This window comes from Hemibagrus wyckioides, linkage group LG10 (genome assembly GCF_019097595.1).
Source record: "Hemibagrus wyckioides isolate EC202008001 linkage group LG10, SWU_Hwy_1.0, whole genome shotgun sequence".
In the NCBI taxonomy this organism is placed as follows: Eukaryota; Metazoa; Chordata; class Actinopteri; order Siluriformes; family Bagridae; genus Hemibagrus; species Hemibagrus wyckioides.
The window spans coordinates 21853862-21877526 of NC_080719.1; the positions used below are offsets into that span (position 1 = coordinate 21853862).

At 37.9% G+C, this 23665-nt stretch overlaps 1 protein-coding gene across 3 annotated transcripts; it reads left to right on the forward strand.

Annotated features, from left to right (window-relative positions):
* The first annotated feature begins 845 nt into the window (after positions 1–845).
* Positions 846–17151, forward strand: ccdc50a (coiled-coil domain containing 50a). 3 transcript variants are annotated; one of them, XM_058401072.1, is made up of 12 exons: positions 856–1266; positions 7738–7800; positions 9212–9341; positions 9838–9928; positions 10625–10727; positions 12557–13348; positions 13688–13812; positions 13889–13933; positions 14108–14203; positions 14862–14941; positions 15042–15145; positions 16044–17151. In XM_058401072.1, exons 1-12 carry the CDS (start codon positions 1218–1220, stop codon positions 16061–16063), a joined length of 1698 nt encoding a protein of 565 aa, XP_058257055.1. In that variant the 5' UTR covers positions 856–1217; the 3' UTR covers positions 16064–17151. The 3 variants fall into 3 exon arrangements, with proteins under 3 accessions (XP_058257056.1, XP_058257055.1, XP_058257058.1); XM_058401075.1 differs by lacking the exon at positions 12557–13348 and having other exon boundaries at positions 864–1266; XM_058401073.1 differs by lacking the exons at positions 13889–13933; positions 14108–14203; positions 14862–14941; positions 15042–15145; positions 16044–17151 and having other exon boundaries at positions 846–1266; positions 13475–13718.
* The last annotated feature ends 6514 nt before the right edge of the window (positions 17152–23665 follow it).

A 23665-nucleotide genomic window follows, 5' to 3' on the forward strand; every position in this document is an offset into this window, starting at 1 on the left:
AACCATGGTGGTGGTAGTGTCATGGCTTGCGTAGCTGCTTAAGGAACATTCTCACTAATCTTTACTGATGATGGATCTCATGATGGTAGCAGCAGAATTAATTCAGGAGTATACAGAAATGTTCTGTCTGAACATTTACTAAGAAATACATACAGTCTAATCAGGAGGAACTTCACCATGCAGCGAGACAATGATACAAAACACACAAAACAGGGGAAAGAGGAAAGTTTAAGACTGGACAAGTCCATCAGCAGAACTGAAGCCAACTGAGCAGCATTTCACCTCCTGAAGCAGCAAACAACAAAACAAACAACAACTGAAAGAAGCCACAGTAAAAGAATATACAATACTGAAATTGTTATTTAATGTAGTATTTGTGACTGACATCTAATTTATCTTCATTTTAGAGAATTGAATGAAAGAAATTTGGAAATTGTGTTTAGAGAAGCAAAGGAAAGAAAACACTTGAAAAAAATAATGGAATTGTAACTGGATTTCGGTCACAAATATTGTACTGATTAATAATTAAAGCACAAAAAGAGGTCACTTCTGGAGTCCTTTTTGTTTATTTCATGTTTTGGACTGAAAGAGTGGTGACTGTGAAGAGCTTAAAAAGATGAAATGTGATTTAAGGGAATTTGTATTTTACAAACTGCTGAAATCTGAGTCTGCATCAGACAGGAGTGGACCCTGACTTCATCACCTGCTGCTGTGGTAAATCAGCCTCAGGGCTTTTGTTTCTCCCTCAAGGTGGTTCTAGAGTGTTTATTAGAGTTACTGAAGCTTAAACCGGTCTGGACATTCCTGTCCTGAGCTCAATCATCAGCAAGGCGTTTCCAGCTAAACTGCTCACTGGATGTGTTTTTACTTAAAACAACCCATCTGCTTCCAACAATGAGGCCACATTTGTCTGATGAAGAGAACATAATCTGAGGCTCTTGTCCTACAACTACATAATGATTCACTGGATATCTCTCCAAACACGCCGGTATCCCGCGTGCCAGCTCCTACACCTTTGGACAATTTCGCAGAAACTGTCGCAAAACTCTTTGCCGTAAAATGTGCCTAAATGCGGCCCTGTCGTAAGGTAGAGGGAGGGGCGCGCGCGCGCGAGAGAGAGAGATAGAGAGAGATTACAGAAACCACAAACAGAAACCTACCTAAAAATCACCGGAAACATTCTTCCAAAAGCCGAAACCGCATTTATCGGTAACAACATGGAGGATTTCAGTATCGATCAGAAAAAGCTTCCTGGCGTCAAAGAGGGTAAGTGGAAGAGTGATGTGGCTATGCTCGAGACATAATCATATAACAATAATAATAATAATAATAATAATAATAATAATAATAATGATTATAATTATAAAAACTAACACACTTTCGTTAAGGTTCTCGGATTTCGTAAACAAAGATTTTTATTGCGTGAAAACAATATGCTGCAGCACCACAATCTCTCTCCTGACACGCAGCTGCAGGGATTAGGGCTTTGACTTCCTGCCATACGACAAGAATTAAAGCTTGATATTTAACTAAGAAGTACATGTTAATACACACACACACACACACACACACACACACCAGCATTACTTTCGTTGTCCTGGTGTATACACTGGCACTGGTCTTTTATTGATGATGTAGCTTGAATGGTGTCGCATTGGTTCAGTCTCTGACACACCACCTTGGATTATTGTGTATTATTTTCCCCACAGCTTTATTATTTTTGTTGTCTAAATAAACAAGACGTAGGCTTAGGAATCACCGCAAAGGTGAGAGGTGACATTTGGGAGCTGTGTTAAATGCAGAAGTAGACTTTACATGGCGATTGTTATAGACATTCATTTGATTTGATAACCAAGAATCCATTGGATATGAATCTGAAAACCTGTCTCGTCATAACAATAACTATAATAAATAACAAAAATCCAGGGGTTGATCAAGATCCAGTTGTTCTGGGTCTGAAAATAGATTATTAACCCCTTCATGCATAAACAATAATAAAAAAAAGAAAAATTATATCTGGATTCTTCAGTTGTGGGTTGTTTTTTCCCTTTTATTAAATATCACATATAAAAAAAGAAAGTGTGAGTGTAGAAAATAAGGATGTACGCCGAGGATGTTGAATACTGTGAACAATATTCTTGACCTGTAAAAATATAAATAAAATCTCTCCAGTTCAAGACTATATATTTATATTTAATATTCATATTTCTGGAGGTCACAGTGGCTTAGTGGTTAGAAGGTTTATTTCACACGTCCAAGTTTGTGGAATTTGGTTCTCACATCTGTGTGTTCTCCTCGGGCCTCTGGTTTCCTCCGTATGCTGCTGTTTCCTCCCAATTCCAAAGACATGTCTTATAGGCTGATTGGCATCTCTAAGATCTCTGTAGTCAAGTTTGGCACCTTGTCCAAGTTACCACAAGGTCCCCAGGAATCAACTCCAGGTTCCCTACAACCCTTGTGTAGGTTGAGTATATTCAAGATATATAATAATATTTGTGTGGTTTTGTGTATGGCTCTTAGCAGCATATAACAAAAGAAAAGCTGTGTTTTTCAATGTAACAAAATTATCAGGGTTGTGCAGTTTGGATCCTGTTAAAATGTCATGCTAAAAGATTTGATCATCCAGAATTACTAGCCTGGAAAAAAAACAGGAAAACAAACATTTTTACCATTTCCTGTTTAAGGAGTGCAGAAGAGAGTGTGATTATACGATCAGCTGGACAGTCTGAATCTGTGCTAGACTCCAAAACTGGATTTTTAAGCATTTCTCCAGTAAAAAAATAAAAAAAATAATTCTTAGAAATATAGATTATATTTCTATATAATCCTTTTCCACCCCCCAACATTTTAACACATTTGTCTAACGATCACCTTGACTACATTTCTCGGTTGATCTGCTGCTCAGTGTTTAATCATTTTCTAACAAAACTTTTTTGAGCATTTTCGGGTGATGTAATATTGTAAATTAAATAAATATATTGTCCCCGGGGCTTTGGCTTACTAACATTTAAACAAATATTAATATTTATATTATTTTTATTTACAATATTTCAGAGTACTAGTTAGTTTGTAGGAAAAAGGGACTTGCACAAAGTGTTCAGTTAATGTTGGAAAGTTCAAAACACTTCCCAAATGTCTGTTTGCTTATCTCCCATTTTATCAGAGAGGAAAAAACTCAAAATTGATGACCTACCCCAGAATTTCCTTTCCACATGTCTGCCTCCAGAGTGTGGTCAGAAAACAGTTCCATGGCCAGAGCTTATAAAATTTTCTGCCACTCTGGGTTAATTTCCAAATATTTTGTATCTTTTTCCTTTACCGTCAGACGAGAGTGCTGCTGGTTTAGTTAAGTGGCATTTATTCTGCGCGCTTTTACTTCTACATATACACAAAGGAAATAAATATATTTGGGCGAGCGTCAGAGCAGCTCAAGCATGAACATCCTCTCGGATTAGAGCTGCACTTTCAGCTCATCAGATTTCAGCTCCAGTGCAATGAAAATAACTATCAACTATCAAAATCTTTATGGAGTGGAGTGTATTAGATTTATTAGGGATCACAACAAAAGAGAAAAAAGATTAAGATGAAGATTTTGAGCCATAAAAACATAAAAAGTGAAACATGAATAGTGATGATTTGAAAGCGATTCAATCCACTGATTTTTTTTTGAACGTCGCTGTCATCATACCATCATGTGTGTGTTGGATTTGTAAAACGATCTTGAATTTTTTTACATGAACTGTTTACATTATTTCTTAAATCATCCAGCTGATTTGATCATCCTTTACTCTCTTTAGACCCGCAATGATGGAAAAATCATTTTTCAGGGTTTTTTTTTTTGGGCTAGTAAATTGTTTCTCACAATACAGTTTTTTTTTCTTTCCCAAATGCAAAATCACGATAAAGGACAAATCAATAAGATACACAAGCCTAGTGTCGATGTGAACGAATCGTAATGCTGTAAAGCTGTGTTCATGTTTTGCTTGAAGTAGCAGTGTAGTAAGTATAAAAATGTCATGTGAAAGGTATGTTTACTGTCAGTCTGCCGATTAAAAACAAGCTGTGTCTGTATGAACCATGGTTATTGGCTAGAATTAAGGGTGGATATGATTGTCAGCCATGTAACATATAAGCAGCAGCTGTGATGTTGCTGCAAAAGCCAGGGGTTCAGACTGATGGCAGAAGGTTCTGGACTTCATTGCAGCACCACTCAAGAGGGTGTCTGACTGACAGGTAAAGCAACCAATCATGTTTTGTTCAGCGTTGCGTTGCGGGGTGTGAAAATGTGAAGTCTCTATGAAAACAGACTGCCATGCAGCAACAGATTGTTTGTTTAAGAAAATCGTGTGCATTAAGGAGTCTGTGAACTTCACATCATTTGGTCAATCCGTCGTTTAGCTGATACTCACTGTCACAGTTCTCAACAGGACAGCTTCCTTCTACCATTAGGGATATAGAGAGTCACAGCGGCTTTGTTTCCAGTTAAAAAACACGGCACGCACGTCTCCTAGAAATCCTGTAGAATCCCACCAGTCAGATGATGCCTTCCAAACTCCTGAAGTGTTTCCAGTTTTGTGACATCCATGAGCGTTGATGTCTGAGGCTGAGACTGCAGGTTCCCCAACTTTTTATGTGATTGATCCCAAACAGACCCCCAAGCCTCGAGCACTATAATATTTCAACATTTTATTATATCAGTAACATAAGTGACTAAAAAATGACACAAAAAAAATCCCACAGACCTCTCGGGAGGTTTAAATGTGAAGTGAGATGTTTTCAGGATTGAAATATTAACTGTAACAGGAAAACCGCTTGGTGTTGTTACAGAATCATGTAGAACGTATTTGATTTGAGACTTAAGAAACCGAGAAAAAGTTATAGCATGTGATCATTTAAATGTGACTGAATAACACTTTAAAAACATTACCACACAAAGTCCATCTTCAACCTGAGGTCATGACCTCTCGTATGGGAAAGCCTCCACTGAGAAATTAAACATTTTGATGTTTCATATATGATGATGGGTGTTCATTAGGGGCTATTTATTTTTCCAGGAATGTCTTGCTCTGTGTCAGTGTCTGTGACTGATGCCATACAATATCTGATACTGTGTATTTTCCCTGGTGATGCTTTGCATTTTTTTAGCCAGTTCCTCTTCCTCTTTGAGTTGCTTTGTGCTTTCAGTTTTATCTTTAGCAAGTGAAATTCCCAACCAGCTGTTATTTCCTGTGTCTAAGAGAACCTTGATTTCAGTTAGTAGCATTAAAATATGACCAGACATGATGCTAAGCCAAGTGGAGATTATATTATATTCTTGAAAAGTGGTAGAAATTGTTTGCCAGCAATTTATCTGCTGGTGGTGCAAACAGCGAAACATTACACTGCAGCTGTATAAAAGAAAATCTGATTATCCTTTGTAATGTTGAATCCCATCTTACAGTCCTTACAATCAGAAGTTCTTTGGAAGTGTTTATTTTTGGACGCTGGTTTCCAGATTGATGCGTCACTGGGGAGAAAAAAAGGACTTTTTGAATCATGCCACCATGACTTCAATTTTGTGAATTAGGAATAAATTTATACATTTCAATTTTTAAATTAAAGATGTTAAATTGCAGAGCTACTATGCAAAATGTCTGTTTGTGCAAGACATTATTGGTGAAGATAAAATTGTTAGTCTAGTGGACTGGAGATAAACTCTTTTACCATCCACTTGAGTGTTCAGACATTTTGATTGGACTGAAGGAGTTAAGATGAGTAAAACTTTTCCCCCCATGTGATTTTTTTTCTCTGAGTTTTCTCTTCTTGAATCAAGCTAGTATTTTGTCACTGTGAGGTTTTACCTGAACGTTCTTCTCGATTCTAGGGCACTAAGTGTACTGTTGTACTTCATTTGTAAGATAAAGGATTTAAACAAATAATATCATAATATCACAATCTGTTATAGAAAGACCCGTGTGGTTTCTTATTGAAACTTGGACAAATTTAGGATTATATAGTCATTGCCAACTGCATGCTACAGAGATACGTCACTTCACTTAGATTAAAAAGACACCATGGAAATCTTGGCTCACATTACAATCTTGGCTCACGTTAAGTCTGTGGTCTGGAACTCTTTTCATTACATTTCATTTTATACTACAAGTAATATTTTGATTTAGTAATCACTCACTTGATGTTATTTAACACGAAAGATTTTTAACAGAAGTTATTTAACACAGCGAAAGAAAATCCAATCCAGTTTTATACAGAGAGGATTGATTGATGTAAAATCCAAATTAATATGTGTTTTGTTACATAGAGGTTTTCATTTGGCTGAGCTGGAGACATTATGCCTTAGATTTATGCCTTTAGTTTTATGTCCAGACTTTATTTTTCATAGCAGCCTTCCTGTTTGAAGCATATTTTAAGGTATTTGAGGCATGCAGATTATTACACAGAAGGGTTGGTCTTGGTGGAGGCATCACTGTTGGTCAGCACCTTTGGGGCTGAGTTCTACAAACCAAGAGCCAATTAAATCAGGTATCAATGTGATGAGAGGTGTCCATCAGGCTTTAGCTGAAATAACCAAAATACCAAAAGTATGTTGGTTGTGGGGCCTGTATGTAGGGCTGAAACCTTCTTCATGAAAATCATTCATGGGTCAAATATTCTTCAATGAAAAGTGCAAGTAGAAGTCACAAAACTCAGCTGTGAATGGTGAACTGATTGGAATTTAGTTTTAAAATATTTTATGTATTGCTTTCAGTGTTTTGATTTTCTATGATCCAAATATCTATAATATTCTGTATGTCTGCATAGCTACAGCTATGTCCTGTGGCTCAATTTAGCAACTCACATATACCAAAAAACCTAGCCTGTATGTTTCACTTCCTCCAGTTGAGACACTTCATGGTTGCATTTATTTCTCACTGAAGTCAAACTACTTGCTCAATTTAGACTTGTTTGATATAACAGATAATCCCCTCTACACAATATATTACACCGCAACGAAATCCAGTGATACTCCAATCAGATTAGATTAGATTAGGCCTGCTAGTTTTGTGTAGGAATCCTGCAACTAAACACCAGAATATGTTAGAACAAGTTATTACACTTTAAAGCTTTACAAACATCACTGAAAAATGATAGTCATCACATTCTCTGGGTTTTGTTGCTTTTTTTTTTTTTTTTTTTTTTGTAAACTGTTTACTGCTGAAAATCTTCCTTGTTCTGTCAGCTTTGGAAATCAATGGAAAATGTCATATAAGTCCAGTTCTATATCAATGGACTAAATGCCTTGTGACTGAAAAATGATGAAACTCAAAAGTTTTTGTAGAGCAGCAGATTGTACTGGTTTGGAAATGACGGGGGGTAGGGGGTTGGGGCGACCAGTGAGAACTCCATCAACCATTCTCTTATTTACACCAGTCTTCTTCAGCATAAAATAAATGCATATCCACTTCTTCCATCTTATACACCATACACCATCTAATTTTTTTTTACACACTCTATATACAAGGCAGTTTACACATTAATTCATTTCAGGGTGGAAGTATAGTGAACCTTCTGAAGCTTCATCAATCATCAATCCTGTAATCTGTTTTTTTTTTTTTTTTTGTAAACACTCCTGTTTTTCTGTAGTGCTCTGAGATGGATCTGCAGGCCAACACGTGGCTGTGTTACTTTTGTACCAGTGACATGTTATATCAGTGCAAATCTGGACACACCTTAGCGAGGCTTTTGTGTATTTTTCCATAGTGTGTCGTGAGTTTGCTGTGCTGGAGGATCACTGCCTGGCCCATAACCTTCAAGAACAAGAAAGTAAGTATGCAGGTATATGCCAAGAAGTGTTACTAAAACACATATGTGCAAAAATTAAATGACAAATATGGTATATATTAATGTGAGGAAAAGGTCTGAATCCTGAGATTCTGTTGGTTTGAATGTAGTAATGCCAGTTCAACAGGACATGTATTTTTGTTAATGTGTTACTGTAAACATTTCGTGTTATCCCTCAATCTGAGTAAGTGACATATTCCAGAATGAAAGGCTCCCAAGTTATTAAATCACCTCTGAAATGTCCGTGGTACATCAAAACTAAATTTTCCCCTCAACCTGTATGTATACAGTGGAGATCAAAATTAGAGAACAATTTATAAACACTTGAATTGTTTCTGAAATTTTGTTAATCTTCCTCACTGAAATTTTTGAATAAATATTAGCTGTGGGTTGTACCACTGTTCTACTAGCATGTTTTACAATATAACCATGGTAACGTCAACAAAAACCTTAACAGTGATCAAAATTAGAGAACAGTAACCACTGTAGCACAAAGGAATATCACTACTAAAACTTTGGAGGGTTGCAGCTGTCCATGTGCATAGGAAGTGTAGAGGCCCTTTCTCTGAATGACTTCAGCACATCAGTGCTGCAGGAAGTCGATTCTTTCTCGCGCTGCTGTGGTATGATCTTGTGGTGTCAAGTCTTCTTCCATTCTCTTCCACGGTACATGTATAGGAGGCCTAACTCCTGCTGCAATGAACATGCCCCCAAACCATGACAAACCAGTGTGACACTGAACATAACGTGTTCTCATCTGACCTGAATAAATGAAACTTGCTCTCATCACTAAAGAGAACTTTGGACCTGTTCTTCTCTGTCCACACAACAGGCTGAAACTTTTGTGGTTTGGTGGATGTTTCTGCAAAGGAGCTGCACAGCTACATGGCATGGTGTTTATCTGAACCTTCTTCGGCAGCATGCCAGCGCCTCACAAGCAGCCCACTATTTTCATGCAAGACAACACTCTCCAGTTCTACTGCATCACTGATAAAGCAGTTCCTTGAAGCTAAAAACATTGAAATAATGAAATGGTCCTATAGAAAATCCTTGGCAACTGAAGTTATTGCTAAAAAAACCTACTACAGTTACCGAACTGTGGAAGAGACTGGAAGAAGATTGGACCAAGATGACAAGTGATGAACAATATTTCAGAAAAAAAATCAAGTGTTTATAAATTTCCTAATTTTAATCTCCACTGTAGTTATATTTTTAAAAAATCTAAATAAATCATTCTTCTGTGGGTTCAAATGTAGAAAAGACTGCTGGATATATAATCAGAAATACTGTATATGTCATTAAAACATAAAAGGTTTCCCATCTAGGAACATGTGTGAAAACAGTACAGCTAATTTTATTTAACCCTTTTCTCTGGCTCTTGCTTATTATCTAGTTGAGAGCCACCTGGCCTCCAACATCCACAAGAGTCGTCTGGTGCGGCAGGACCTCCGCGTGGCCAAGCGTCTCCAAGAAGAAGAGGACCAGCGGGCCAAAGCCCAGAGCCAGAAACAGCACCAAGACATGTGAGCAGCCCAGAAATACATAAATATATCAGCAGGGACAGTTCTGTAACTAGAGTTTTATCAGTGACTGCATAGTCTGAACCAGGCTGTGAGTTAAATTACTGATGAGAGAAGAACCAGATTGATTCTAGAGGGATTTAATGAATTTCCAGATGCCCTGGAAGCCCTCTCCCCCTATTCCATCCTATCACTTGCTTTCAGGCACAGCAGGAAATACAGTAGATTTGTGTGATGTTTGAGATGTTTCATGTGATTTTATTAGGAAGGAAAGAGCACTTTTTTTAAGAAATACAGAAAAAAACAAGATTAGTGTCAAATCTAACACCTTACAAATAATTCTAATGGTAGTTTGCGGTAGAAATTGAAGAACACAGATCTGTGATTTTACTCGATTTATCTGTGATTTATCTGCTATATTTATGCTACGCGATTTATTTTAACTATTCTCAAAGAACTGATCTATGCTCTGTTTTTTTATTTTTTTTTTTGTCTTTAGTGAACGCAATGACAACGAAATAGCACAAGAGATTCAGGAGCAGCTGGTCCGGCAGGCCGAGAAGCAGAAGCAGCAGGAGGCTAAGGATGAGGTTAGAGTCAAAGGATCTATGGCTGTTTACTCAAGACATATCACAAACTTTTTTTTCTGGGGTTTTTTCTATGCCTTTTTGATGAAAACTTACCAAGACAGGGAGTTGTGACCCTATTTGTGTGCCGCTGTTCTGAAATGTTACCGTTGAATGCAAACAAATTATGAGTGCTAATGTGTGCTATTTTACTCTATTTGGTTATCCTGATATGCTGTAGAAGTTCAGCTATAAAAGTGGACACATTTCTCATGCCTCCGATTTAGTGGCACTCAACTTATTGAATTTTGCATGGCTGCATCATGCTGCAAACCAAGAGCTGACCCAGCAGAAGAACATTTTAAGACTTTCAAGCGGACACAAAATGTTTTTTTTCACACCACAAAGGTGAGCTAATTACACGGCTCAAGTCCAGTGAAGGCCTGTTTTTATACCTCAGTAACCTTTTCGCCAGCATCAAAAAAGTAAAAACAGGAAGTAACCTATCAAATTGAATCAGTCACCTTCCTTTGCATGCTCACGCGCAACTGTTTTCACTGATCTCTGTAACTTCCCCAGGCTTGAAAATAGTTTTCACTTTTCACCAGTCTTACTGAACTCAGGCCTCTAACATGTCTGGCCCTGATTCTGAAAAAAGACTGACTAGCCTACATGAATCAAATAAATAAAAACATTCAATTTCTGTGTGTTTTTATGTAGGCCATTGCTCGTAAGCTGCAGGAGCGAGAGATGAAAGAGGAACGGAAGAGGCAGAAACAGCTGGAGGCCAAACTGGAAGAACAGTACTATGAAGACAAAGGAGGTGTGCACCTGGGGAATGAGTAAATTTTGTGTGTGTGTGTGTGTGTGTGTGTGTGTGTGTATGTGCGTGTATCTGTGGTTATGATCCGTGCGTATGTTTTTTTGGGTCAAACCATCTCGTAGATACAAAAATTATAACATTTTCCTCATGCATGTTGTTGCAGAAGTTTGTGTATTTTGTAGTTAGTAATTATTTAGATTTATTTTGCCACAGAATAAAGTCATAACATACGGTATGTTGGACTAGATTTTCTCATAGGCGCTGGTTTCTTTAGCATCTTGCCAATATTAAATATAGTGGTAGAAACTGGAGTGTGCATCAATACAGGGTTTTATGGCAATCACCAGGCACATAGGGAAGAATTTCGTGTTTTATGTGTTTTATGAACTTTCCTGGTGTGTACATCTTAAATAAGACAAGCATTTAACAGCCTTTTTTCCATCTCCTAACAATCTGTTGGTTACTATATTACCCCGTATATATGCACTATACTGAAAATGTGCCATTCAAATCTTACACATTTTTCTTCTGGGGACTGGCATGTTTGTAAATAACACTGAAGCAATGAATAAGACTTGAGTACTTAATTTTAAAGCTGCTGCATGGGCTGATTGATTGGGTGTTAACATGCTAGGAGGTGCAGTAGATAGTTAGGTATGCAAAATTTAGTTGTAAAGACTCTTCTGTGAACAGGAATGTTAATGTTCTATATGTGAACTTTGGCTGCCTCAGCCTTTGAGGATGACTGTGCTCTGAAAAAACCCCACCATACTGGAAAAACAAGATTTCATCCATTACTCACCTGACTCCACCCTCTCATCTGAGCTGGCCTTGTGCACCAACACTGATATTTGTTTGTGCTTGCCTTGTATGTGTGTAATTGAACTTCTAGAGTTAATACCAGGCCTACACCCATATGAACTGTTGCTGTAGTAAACATAAACGTAGTGTAGATAAGAGAGCAGCACTACGGCTCCATCAGATTCCCAAAACATTTGAAAGACATGCATAATTTTTATTGGGAACATGTACAGCGGCTTAGTCTTTACTATGTACCATATACCTTACTATAGAATCCATGTCCAGAACAATAAGAGTCAAGAGTCATACATACATTTCTATGTTAATCTAAAGCATTACCTGGCACTCTAATTGATTATAACAGTATCTTAAAAAAAGAAAAACACATTCAAATATTTCAGTGTTTTAAACAGACCGTGTCCAGGAGCAGCATCTCTGTCTTTGTTTTCCAGCAACTTCCAGAGCTAACATATTATTCTTGACATTGACTGACTTTTTTAAAGCACACTATGGTTTGTGCTGGTAGGAGTATTATCTATAGTATTATCTATAGTATTAGGTTTTTTTTGAGACAGGGAGTGAAGTGCCTCTGGGAAGCATCCATAAAAAACTGACAAAGGCCAATGTAAACACAAACATTCTGGAAACACTGGTGCTGGTGTCATTGCTCACATTTACGGTGAAGTTTAGGGCGTCTCGAACAATTTGCAGAAACTGTCCCGTTAACCATAAAATAAATTCCAACTACTTAGTGAATAATTCAGCTATTTATCTATTAGGATCATTATTCAAATGTGTAAAATATTGATTGAATTGATTGAACTATTGATTGCCACTACAGGGCATTTATTCCTGTAGTTTCTTCAGAGAAATGCACACTAGATTTATTTTGTGAAAAATTAATATTATAATATTAAAAAAAAATCTAGTGTGCTATCTGCATAGCATACTGCTGCTACTCTGTACATTAACATGATGACCAGTACTTTCCTGTCACTAATGTCTTCTCTACATATGCTCCAAACCAGCTTACCGACCCCCTTCAGACCCTCGTCTGGAATGCTTAGACTCTGATTTGCCAGTGTCCGGCAGAGAAAGGTATAGGGAGATAAGCCAAGGTCAATCTCCAGATCGCTGGCCTCAAAAATCAGAACAAAACAGACGACTGGACAAATACCAAGAATATTACACTGTTGAAGGTGAGCCCTCAAGAGTCTCAGAGCATCTGAAATCTGAGCAGAACCAAGGGAAAAATGAAGGCAAAGCAAGAAGGCAAGTGGCTGAGCACCACGTCTCAGAGGTAAGGACTAAATACCCAGAGGAATACTTGGCTGGAAGAAACAGACACGCAGAAGCAGAGCTGCGGTACCAGGATGAGCGAGCATATAGAGATGACCTGTATAACAGGGACAGAACAAGGAGAAGAGATCGGGATCAAGAGCGAGAACGAGACCGAAGGAAAAAAGGAGATAAAATACAATACAGTGACAAAAGTCAAGAAAAGCTGAATAAGGACCCCGGTGGAGACAGACTCCGGCAAAAAGAAGCGGACTTTGGACAAAACGGCTACAGACACAGAAGCAGAGATAGAGACCTGGACTTGGAAATAGAAAAACCTGGACGTAAGGAGAGAATAAGGGATGGAGACAGACATCGGAGTAGGGACAGAAGTAGAGGCCGAGAGTTAGATGGTCGCTTTTTGGAAGAAAGCGAGGAGAATGCAGACTACAGCAACAGGCAGAGGCTCTACAGCAGTGATGAGGTGTTTGAGGAACCCAGCACTAGAAGTCTCTCTAAAGGGCATAGCCCCAGATTCAGAGGTATGCACAAGGGCCCTCATGTCTCAGTGTGTTGTGATCTTTGCTGGGCCTCTGTTGGGTGAACTGGTGGAGGGACTTTTAACCAATCTAAAATCTGAGACTAACTGTCTTCTTTGTGGCTTATAGGGTGAATCCTCTGACCAATGTGGATATGATTTCTTCTCTTTCAGTGCATGGTAAAAATTCATGTTGTAACCACAATGGTAGCTAAGCTTGTCCAGATGTTTGTGTCAGATTTGTGATCAGAAATCTTCCTCTTTCTTGCGACCAAAAGCAGTCATCCAAGCCCTAATCCATCTGTTAGAGTGATGTGAATTAGCTCTCTGGTGCTCCCTGTAGGACGAGGCGTGCAGGAGGAGTATGGGATGAGAGAAGCAATGCACAGTTTGTCTCAGATCGATCTGCGAGCCCAGGAGGTCAAGGACATGGAGGTGGCACGCAGACTACAGGAAGAGGAGCTCTTGGTATGTATACCATTTTGATATCAACAGGAATATTTGGATTTCCCAATGCTCATGAATATATTTCTTCATTATACAGGCAAGTAAACTTGACAAGCGAGCTGCTCAAGTTGCACAAGATGAGGTTAGGAGGTGTTTTCACTTAAAGCTATTCGTCATTATATTGTCAAGACTTAAATCAGTCAAATTAAACCTTTACCAATGGAAGATGGCTTGACCAGGAACAAGCTGCTCGTATTCACTGTTTGTCCCAGTGTTTTTAATTGTGTGTAAATAATACTCTTTTTTTCCCGAAAAGGAAATTGCTCGACGATTAATGGAGGAAGAGGAAAGGGAGTACAAGAAGTCTCGAGAGAAGGAGAGACAGCAGAGACGAGCTGATGGAGACTCCAGGGTAATCCCGGTGTCACAGTACTACATGGTCTCTTTAATATGAATACCTCTGCGTATTCATGAAGTTGACCAGCTAATCAGCTAGTTATGTGGCAGAGGCACAGTGTATCAAATCATGCAGATCCAGGTCAAGAGTTTCAGTTAATATTCATCAAAATATGAAGATGAGGGTGATTTCAGTTGGTGATTCTCAGATGGGCTGGTTTAAGAATTTCAGACACTGTGATTTTCATGCACTACACAGTTCCTAGAGTTGCACAGAGTGGTGTGTAAAACAAAACGTATCTGATGAGCGGCAGATCTGAGAGCGGAATTGTGGTGTTAATGGGCGAGGGCAGAGGAAAATGGCTGACAGGAACTCCACCGTAACTGTGAGGAGCATGAAAAACATCTCAGCACGCAGACCCTTGAGGGGGATGAGCAGAACGGTTCCAATCTGGTCACCTAGAACAAGAAGCAGAGGCTATTGTGGGCACAGGAAGTGGACCAGGCGATGATTTTCCAAACTTAATCTGTCCAGTTACTGTGGTTCCCAATGCACTTCTACTACATGATTGACTGTTAGCGTGAATGAGATGTTCCTATTAAAGCTACCTGTAAAAGTGTGAATATAGAGACACAATCAGGATTTTTGAGTGTTGTTGTATGTTTTATTTAAGCCCACAGAGGAGGAAATGGCCCGACCACGAACGCGAGAGGAGTATGACTACCAAAAGGCTCGGAATCCCAAACCATCCAGGTATCAGGCGCGTGTGTGTGGAATGGAAATTCAGCCGTGTTGCTTACTGTTGCGAAACCCAAATTTTTGGTATTATCTAAATTGATGTCCTCACTTTCAGACCTCCATCACACATCCATAACTATGTGAATGTGGACCCCAGTTACGATTATTCAGATAACTACTCCCCTCGCCCGCCTTCCAGACCTGAAGCTGCTTACAAAGGTTTGTACATATGAAACTGCAGTTCTGCAGCTTTGCACCTTTAGGGTAGAAGAGGTTGGAGTTAATCACTGAATTATGAGGAAGATTCAGGCAGGAAAAAGCAGTTGGTTAGAACCAAATGAGACATTTACAAATCCATTCAAGATAGACCAGACAAATTCAATAAAGTGAATCGGTCGTTCAGCATGTGCACTTGTACAACTGCAGGGAATATTTGATCAACTATAATTATAATTTTCTTGAAAAATAACATAACGAATCATTTTCAGATTCTTGTAAGTGGATGAAATATTTTTTTCCTAGGACCCAGAAGATTTTTAATCACTGCTCATGTCATTACAGCTAACTGCATCCAACTCACAGGGCATGCAGGAAACACTGCATGAAAACTCGCAAAGAATTGTGTACTCTAAGAAACAGTCAAGTTTGGTTCTTAGTACAGGTTTAAATCTTCAATTTAATGCCGCACTTGTTCTTAATTCCATGTGCTTTGTTATGTCTCAACAAAATGTAATATCATTTTGTATCAATATCATTTGTAATATCAATATAATAGGCTATAAACACATTTGTAAGAAATATCAGAGCACATTGTCAGAGAGAACAGCATGAGCTTGTCTGTGAACTTTATAATTATAATTACAATGTTGATATAATGTGTGTTTTCACGATTTCAGTTTGTAGCCATTCATTTGTGGGAATTTGAGAAACTGTGAAAAAAATTAGTGACCTGCTATTGAGTGCAGCCTTTTTGAGAGTTTTCTAGTATTTTCTAAAGTATAAAATAATCTACCAATTAAACAAAATTCAATCATATTAAGGTGAAGAACATGATGTCATGTGTTAAAAGTAATGTATAAAGCACATGTTCATGATCTTGTGCGTCTTTGTCCCGCAGGTGCCTACTACAGACAGTGACTTGAGGCCCTTGCTGTCATGATTTGTGCAGTACTTCTGTTTTTTTTCTTCTTCACTTTTTCGAAGATTCTGCTAGCGGGAGGTTGCTGGGTCTGTTTTTTGCGCTGATCTCATATAAACCACCAAGTCCAAACTTTTGAATACAAGCGCGTATCGTCCTAGCTCCATGTGCACGATGATTAAGCCCCTATTTCCTGTGTGTGTTTGAAATTTTCTGACAGATTTTTTTAATTTATTTTTAATTTATGTTTTGTAAAAAAAGACACAAGTCATATCATTTACTTTTTTAGATAATATTATGTTGTTGTGATATCAGTGTTGTTATGAGTAAATGTATTTACTGCCATCAGCTGTACCAGAAAACCAACAACTGATGTACACTTCACTTCCTTTTCACACCAGCAGGGGTGTGTCCTGCGTAGAAAGAAACATAAACGCAGATCAGGAGTGAGTATTTATTTACTTCTCGTTATGCCATGTGGCTGATTGTTTTCGACCCATTTTGATCTCAGCCATTACAAGGATTTTAGATCCATCTGCATTTTTTTTTCAGGGAAATGTATGACACGCTTATTTGGACTGCATGTGTAGAATGGAAAAACACACATCAGATAAATTCCTTTGGTACAGTATTAGTGCCTCTACTATACAAGTGTTTAGTTGCCAGTACTGTCTTACATTCATCACCATGAAAACATCACGTATCTATCATTGAAGGTTTGAACAAGCTAATTATGCTGAAGTAAAGTTACTTGAGTATTATTCGACCCTTTTTTCTAAACTGAATAGATGATCATTTATGGAATTTTTTTAAGTGCTTGCTGTAAAGTGATTCTGCTTCAAGTGCTGTCATTTCGAGGGGCAAGAAATCTGATTTACATATATATCTGTGTTTGAAGAGGCAATAAAAAAAATCAGCGTGATGATATTCCTGCTCAGAAAAGGCCTTGAGAGTCACTTTTTTGTTATACAATCAAATGCTGTATGTCCTTGTGATCAACCATGAACGTTTGTATCTTGCACATTATATCAGGAGTAACACTGGCCAAGTATGATTTAAATAAGAAATAAATGGTTTTTAAGTATGAGTTTTATTGTTTCATCTTTTAACTTCTTGAATATATGTGTGTGTGTGTGTGTGTGTGTGTGCACTCTTATGTTTTATTAGTGTTAAAGCTGTCAACTGATTAAAAAAACACCTCCCTATAAATCCTGTTATTACTACATCATGCATTTTCATACAACATGAACACTTCTACATCATCTTCCTGTCCGGAAAACACAGGATTAACCAAAAATATTTCAGATAAAATGAATCAGCTCTTGGAAGGTGATTCTTTCAAAATGTTTTTCCGAATCTTCTAGAAAAAGTTGATATTAAATATGTTGGGAAAACTGGCTTACTGGGTTTACTGGGGGGAAAAACAATTATATCTTAGACAATGATGTTCATGCAGCTTGGAAGTGTGGATCGTATTCCCATATGTCTTAAACTGGTGCTTCTTTAAGAATGTAATGACATTAAAGCTCACAAGCCACAAGATGGAAGAGAAATGATAATGAGCATTTGATAATGCTCTAATGAGCGGAGAATGCTTGATGCCTTCATTGAAGCTGGTTCATCCGCATACCTTTAGATCTTCCTGGCTCTTTACACATGTTAACTTGTTACTGCCACTTGGGAGTTGAACATCCACTTTATAGGTACGGCTTTGATTAGAATAAAACCGGGTTGAATTGCAGAATTCCAAGCTTGGATCAGTGGGTGTTGGAGAAATGTCATTTATAATGTGGTGGTTGCTATGGTATCTTGTTTGTTAGGGTGTTTCAGCTCCATCAGACTTGTGGTTCCTGAGATTCAAGTATTCATACTTAACTCCACCCTGGCCACACCCCACCTTAGCAGAAATATTGTTTCAATTCATCTAAAATATTTATGTACTTGATTTCATTACGCTTCTTTTACTATAAATCTTTCAAATGCAGAATAATTTTTTCTAATTAAAAAATTTGTATTTTCTCCTCGAAAATTGTGGATAAAATTGTTTAGCATATTATGCAAAATGATCAGAAATTTGAGTATGTGGGAATAAATGAATTGTAAATTTTGTGGCCTAAGTGAATGAATTAGGATAAAAAAAGAGTTGTAACAGTCCCTTTTTTTTACTGTACATGTTATTAGAAGTGGAAAGAACTATAAAATAGGGTGGCTCATTTTAGTGAGGAGGTTCTTGGATCAGTGCCCTGAATTCTGTAAGGTCAGCAATGGCCATGTTTTTAAGCAACCAAGTGGTTAACAAAATGCTTATAAATTAGCATAGCGATGCAGAATACAAAATGTACAAAAAATGTTTCAGGTGTGACGCTCTACATGATCCTCAGACTAAAAATAAAAGCATTTCCTATCTCTCTTAAAACACTATTCCTGTAAAATCTATTAATGTGTGGTATTTTGTGGGCAAGAAATAACATTTAAAATAGAATAATAATAAGAAAAAATATTATGGAGAACATAATCAGTCTAGCTGTCATAATAAACCACCTCGTTTATGTTCATTACTCTCATGACTGAGTCATTAATATGATGTGTTACAGAAAAATCTAATTCACACACACTCCAGGGGGCAGTTCAAATACGTGTAATCAGCCAACACAGTCGTCAGTGATGGGCTTGCGTGAATCTACGGTCTGGTCTAGAAAGAAATCAGCCCACAGTGTTGCTTTATGCTGTTCTCCATGTATTTGGGGTGTGGTAGTTTTTGGGTTCAGACAAATCCAAAAATAACCAATTTGTTAACAGTAAATAATCTGATATGTGTGCCAAAAATGAAACCAAATTGAAATGTTTGTTTCTTTATTTGTTTATTTCTTTGGAAAACAGGGGGAGTAGCCCTGCTAGCCAGTTGACACTAGCCCTCTGTGTATTTAATTTTCTGTTTTTGTGTGTACATAGATAGATAGATAGATAGATAGATAGATAGATAGATAGATAGATAGATAGATAGATAGATAGATAGATAGATAGATAGATATAGAAGATATATAAGTGAATTGCTTTATAGTCTTACTTATATTTTTAATACTTTTATTAAACTTTCAAATTCTGAACTTCAGATCACAAACCAGTTCCAACATAATGAACAAATTTGAACCATTTTGTATCATATACATTCCTTGTTTTATTAATATGACAGATGGATTTAACTGAACATTGACCTTAGGGTTGTTTATATTATTGAGATTTAAATCAGGAAATAAACCTCCTATAAAGAAAACTGACTGACTTTTACATTTATTCAGCTTACTGTAATCGAGTAATAACAACAATAATGATACCTAAAAAACCATCATGATAATGAAAAAATATTAGCAACAATCATACACATTTAATCATTTCACCAAAAAAAATCCTCAAGACACTAGTCGAATGTTCAAGTCGAATGTCTGCTGCGCCCACTACCAGAAACAATGACTGAAATTTCTGGTGTTCATTTCAGCCACGGTTCCCAGCGGAGTGTGCAGCAGTGTGTTGGCTGTCGCGCCACCTGAAAGCACAACACTTTACATTGGCTTAAGTTTCCTCGGTAGCTTTGAATGTCATTTTTAGGTATAAACGAGAAGTGTTCAGGCCTGGGTCTGAGATCCTGTTGTGTTTGAACGCCTGAGTTAGAGAAGTGTGACAACATCAAACATTTCACTCAGTAAGACTGAAATACAGGTCAAAGCTCCTCACTACAGCTTATAGATGGCTGCATTTAATATTAGATCGGCTGCTCCATTACAGCATCGCATCTACATATCTAGTATGGTTTAGCAGAATATATGAGTAATCATTTGGCTAGAAATCTGTTAAATGTCTTTTCAGTGCTTACCTGAGATTGTAATCTATGTGTGGATGGACGATGATGTTGAAACCTGGAGATCCATCGGAAAGCACTGGTTTTAGTCAGAAGTTTATCGATCTATTAGAAAGCAAAAACACTGGTGCGGTGAGGAGGCAGAACACACTGTCTGCTCAGTCAACCTCTAAACTTCACTTTAATTCAGGTGACTGATTTTTTTTCCCTATCAGCCTTGGGCACATCTTCAGGAAAAACCGGTAGAGGTGCTCACCAGGGTGTGTCGAATGAGTTCTTAAAACTGGCTGGGAAGTGTGTGTGTGTGTGTGTTTGTGTGTGTGAAGTGCATGTATAAAAATTATTTTAAATGCTAAGCAACTAAAAGTCATTGGGAAAACATACACAGTGACTGACCCTGTTGAAGATAATGCTGGATTTTTTCGGTCAAATGTACGTACACTTTAGATGTGTACTTTTTTTTCCTTTGAGAAAGTAGCTGTTGTAGTAATTTCTTTTACTCCCTTTTCTACACCATCATTATCTTTGCATTTGTACTTACAAGTCTACTAAATTCTAGTTCATATGGTTGTTTTTATTATCCAGAGAACTGACTCTCAGGTTTACCTCGATGGACAGTGTGTTTAAACACAGTCAGCTCTCTTGTATAAGGCAGTGTGAAAAAAGGCAAGCCGTTGTGCCTCTGGCACTTTTCCTCAGCTAAGAATGACATCGAACTGGTTTTGAGGGTGACAGGCAGAAATCTCACATGCACAGACTGAGAGTAAAACCCTGCCTAGTCGTCAAGCAGCTGCACACTGTCAAATTAAAACATATATTTATGTGACATGAGGACAAGCACTGTGCAGTGACCTTTATTCACCTCCTTTATGAACATTGGAATGAAGCTCTTGACCTGTATCTGTGTAATTATTATGCATTGTGACACAAAGTGATTGGCTGATTAGATGCATAACTGTATAAATGAGCAGGTGCACAGGTGTTCCTATTAAAGTGCAAAACTGGACTGACACAACCCCCCCCCCCCCCCCCAACACACACACAAATGCTGGATGGATCACTTACATTTGTTTCCTGCTAAATACAGTATGTGTTGTATTTACTTTTTCAGCACTTTATTCATCTTTGTGTAGTACTGTGTAGGTCTGTTTAGTTTGTTTATTCCTGTGTTCCCTCTGTGTTTTATGGTTTTATGTAAAACTCTAGTCCTGGAGGAATGTTGTTTCATTTTTCTGTGTACTGGGAGCAGCAATATACTGTTTAAATGACAAAAAGCTTCTTGACATGACTTGACTTGACTTATTTCCTGTTTTGGTTAATGCTCCTCCTCTGTTATGTCATTATTTACTTAGATTGTAGTCATGGGAGTTTCTTGTGTAACTGTGGGTATATATATAACCCTTGTCTTTCCCTTTCCTTGTGTCTAATCCTTGTATTGACCTGAATGAATGTCTCATGTTTTTTGTATGTTTCATAATATGTTTAGTGTATTATTAGCATGTTCTCGTCAGTGACCATTTTAACAGTGTTGTTTAATTTCAGTAAACTTTAGAGTGACAATGATTTGGTTTTCAATATCAACAAACAAATGGGGCAGATGGGAGTCCATGGTACATATAAGGTTGGAGCAAGGAGTTGGGATTCAAGTAAGTGGTGGTACAGTGGGAATGTGAATGTATGTTTAAGAAGAGGGGACTGGGATAGATAGCTGTTAAATGCCTCAAAAACTCTGCAACTAGGTAAATGATCCAAATGATGGAATGAAAAAGAGCCCTTTGGGTGTGCACTGATTCCAGGTTCACATACCTTCACCATCACAGCAGGTAAAAAAAATCAAAGATTTTTACTTAAAGAAGGTGAAGACTCACTCATATCTATGTGGGGACATTATGAATATTTAGTCATGTCTTATGCTCTGGTTAATGCATCCTCAGATCAGGTCATGTCAAAGGTTTGGAAAGAAAGCAACTTAACCTGAATATCAGTCTGTCCTCAGGTTTTCATCCCCAGTTCAATGGTCAGGCCAAAAAGAGATTGTAAGGACCTACTGAAGAGCCATGGACATTCTCACCAACATCCATATCCATGGCAGATGGTTTGTAGGGACAATTGACTGTGTGTTGCCAAGCACACACTTACAGTGATGGAAAAAATTATTTGATCCCCTGCTGATTTTGTACGTTTGCCCACTGACAAAGAAATGATCAGTCTGTAATTTTAATGGTAGGTTTATCTGAACAGTGAGAGACAGAATAACAACAAAAAAATCCAGAAAAACACATTTCAGAAAAGTTCTACATTGATTTGCATTTTATTGAGTGAAATAAGTATTTGACCCCTTTGCAAAACATGACTTAAGTACTTGGTGGCAAAGCCCTTGTTGGCAATCACAGACGTCAGACATTTCTTGTAGTTGGCCACCAGGTTTGCACACATATCAAGGAATTTGGGCCCACTCCTCTTTGCAGATCCTCTCCAAGTCATTAAGGTTTTGTGGCTGACCCTTCAGCTCCCTCCACAGATTTTCTATGGAATTAAGGTCTGGAGACTGGCTAGGCCACTACAGGACCTTAATGTGCTTCTTTTTGAACCACTCCTTTGTTAGCTTGGCCGTGTGTTTTGGGTCATTGTCAGGCTGGAATATCCATCCACGACCCATTTTCAATGCCCTGGCTGAGGGAAGGAGGTTCTCATCCAAGATTTAACGGTACATGGCTCCATCCATCGTCCCTTTCGTTTTATTCCATTTGGGAATAATCGCACCAACTGTTGTCACCTTCTCACCAAGCTGCTTGCCAATGGTCTTGTAGCTCATTCCAGCCTTGTGTAGGTCTACAATCTTGTTCCTGACATCCATGGACAGCTCTTTGGTCTTGGCCATGATGGAGAGTTTGGAATCTGATTGATTGCTTCCTTCTGTGGACAGGTGTCTTTCATACAGGTAACAAGCTGAGATTAAGAGCACTCCCCGAGAGTGCTCCTACTGTAATCTCAGCTCCTTACCTGTATAAAAGACACCTGGGAGCCAGAAATCTTTCTGATTGATAGGGGATCAAATACTTATTTCACTCATTAAAATGCAAATCAATGTATAACTCTTCTGTTTTTCTGGATTTTTTTTGTTATTCTGCCTCTCATTGTTCAAATACACCTACCATTAAAATTACAGACTCATCATTTCTTTGTTAGTGGGCAAATGTACAAAATCAGCAGGGGATCAAATAATTTTTTCCCTCACTGTATTTGGATTTCTTCTTTACAATATCAGAAGGATTCTTATTTATTACTTATAAACTCAGACGTAGGCTTCTACGTGCTAAGATTTCATATGATTTAACATAAAATAGAACAAAACCCACGAAACCACTTCGTTGATCAATCAGTCAACTTTGCCTCAAGAGGGAGACAAACCCTCACGAATAGAAAGACGATTTAAAATAAGCTTAATTATGAAATATAAAAAGCACAAAATACCCAGCTGCATGCACACACCTGTTATCTTATACACACTTAAACAAAATAAACAGGACTCAAATGAACTGCAGTGTAGATTCCAAGCTTTTAAGGATTCCAGATTCACTCAGATGTGAGGTAGAAATGGTGTGCATTGTGGATAAGATTTATCAACAACACTTGCAACCTCATTTTAGACTGTGGCATTTCACCAGACCAGAAACTAACCACAATCTAGCTTTTCTCTTGTGCCCTTCTGTCCGTACTCTCCACATGAACTGTCACAAAGTGA

Coding starts and splice junctions, on each gene's coding strand:
- ccdc50a (XM_058401072.1), top strand. CDS start 1,218: ATGGAGGATTTCAGTATCGATCAGAAAAAGCTTCCTGGCGTCAAAGAG. Junction 7,801..9,211: donor TAACCTTCAAGAACAAGAAA/GTAAGTATGCAG, acceptor CTTATTATCTAG/TTGAGAGCCACCTGGCCTCC. Junction 15,146..16,043: donor ACCTGAAGCTGCTTACAAAG/GTTTGTACATAT, acceptor TTTGTCCCGCAG/GTGCCTACTACAGACAGTGA.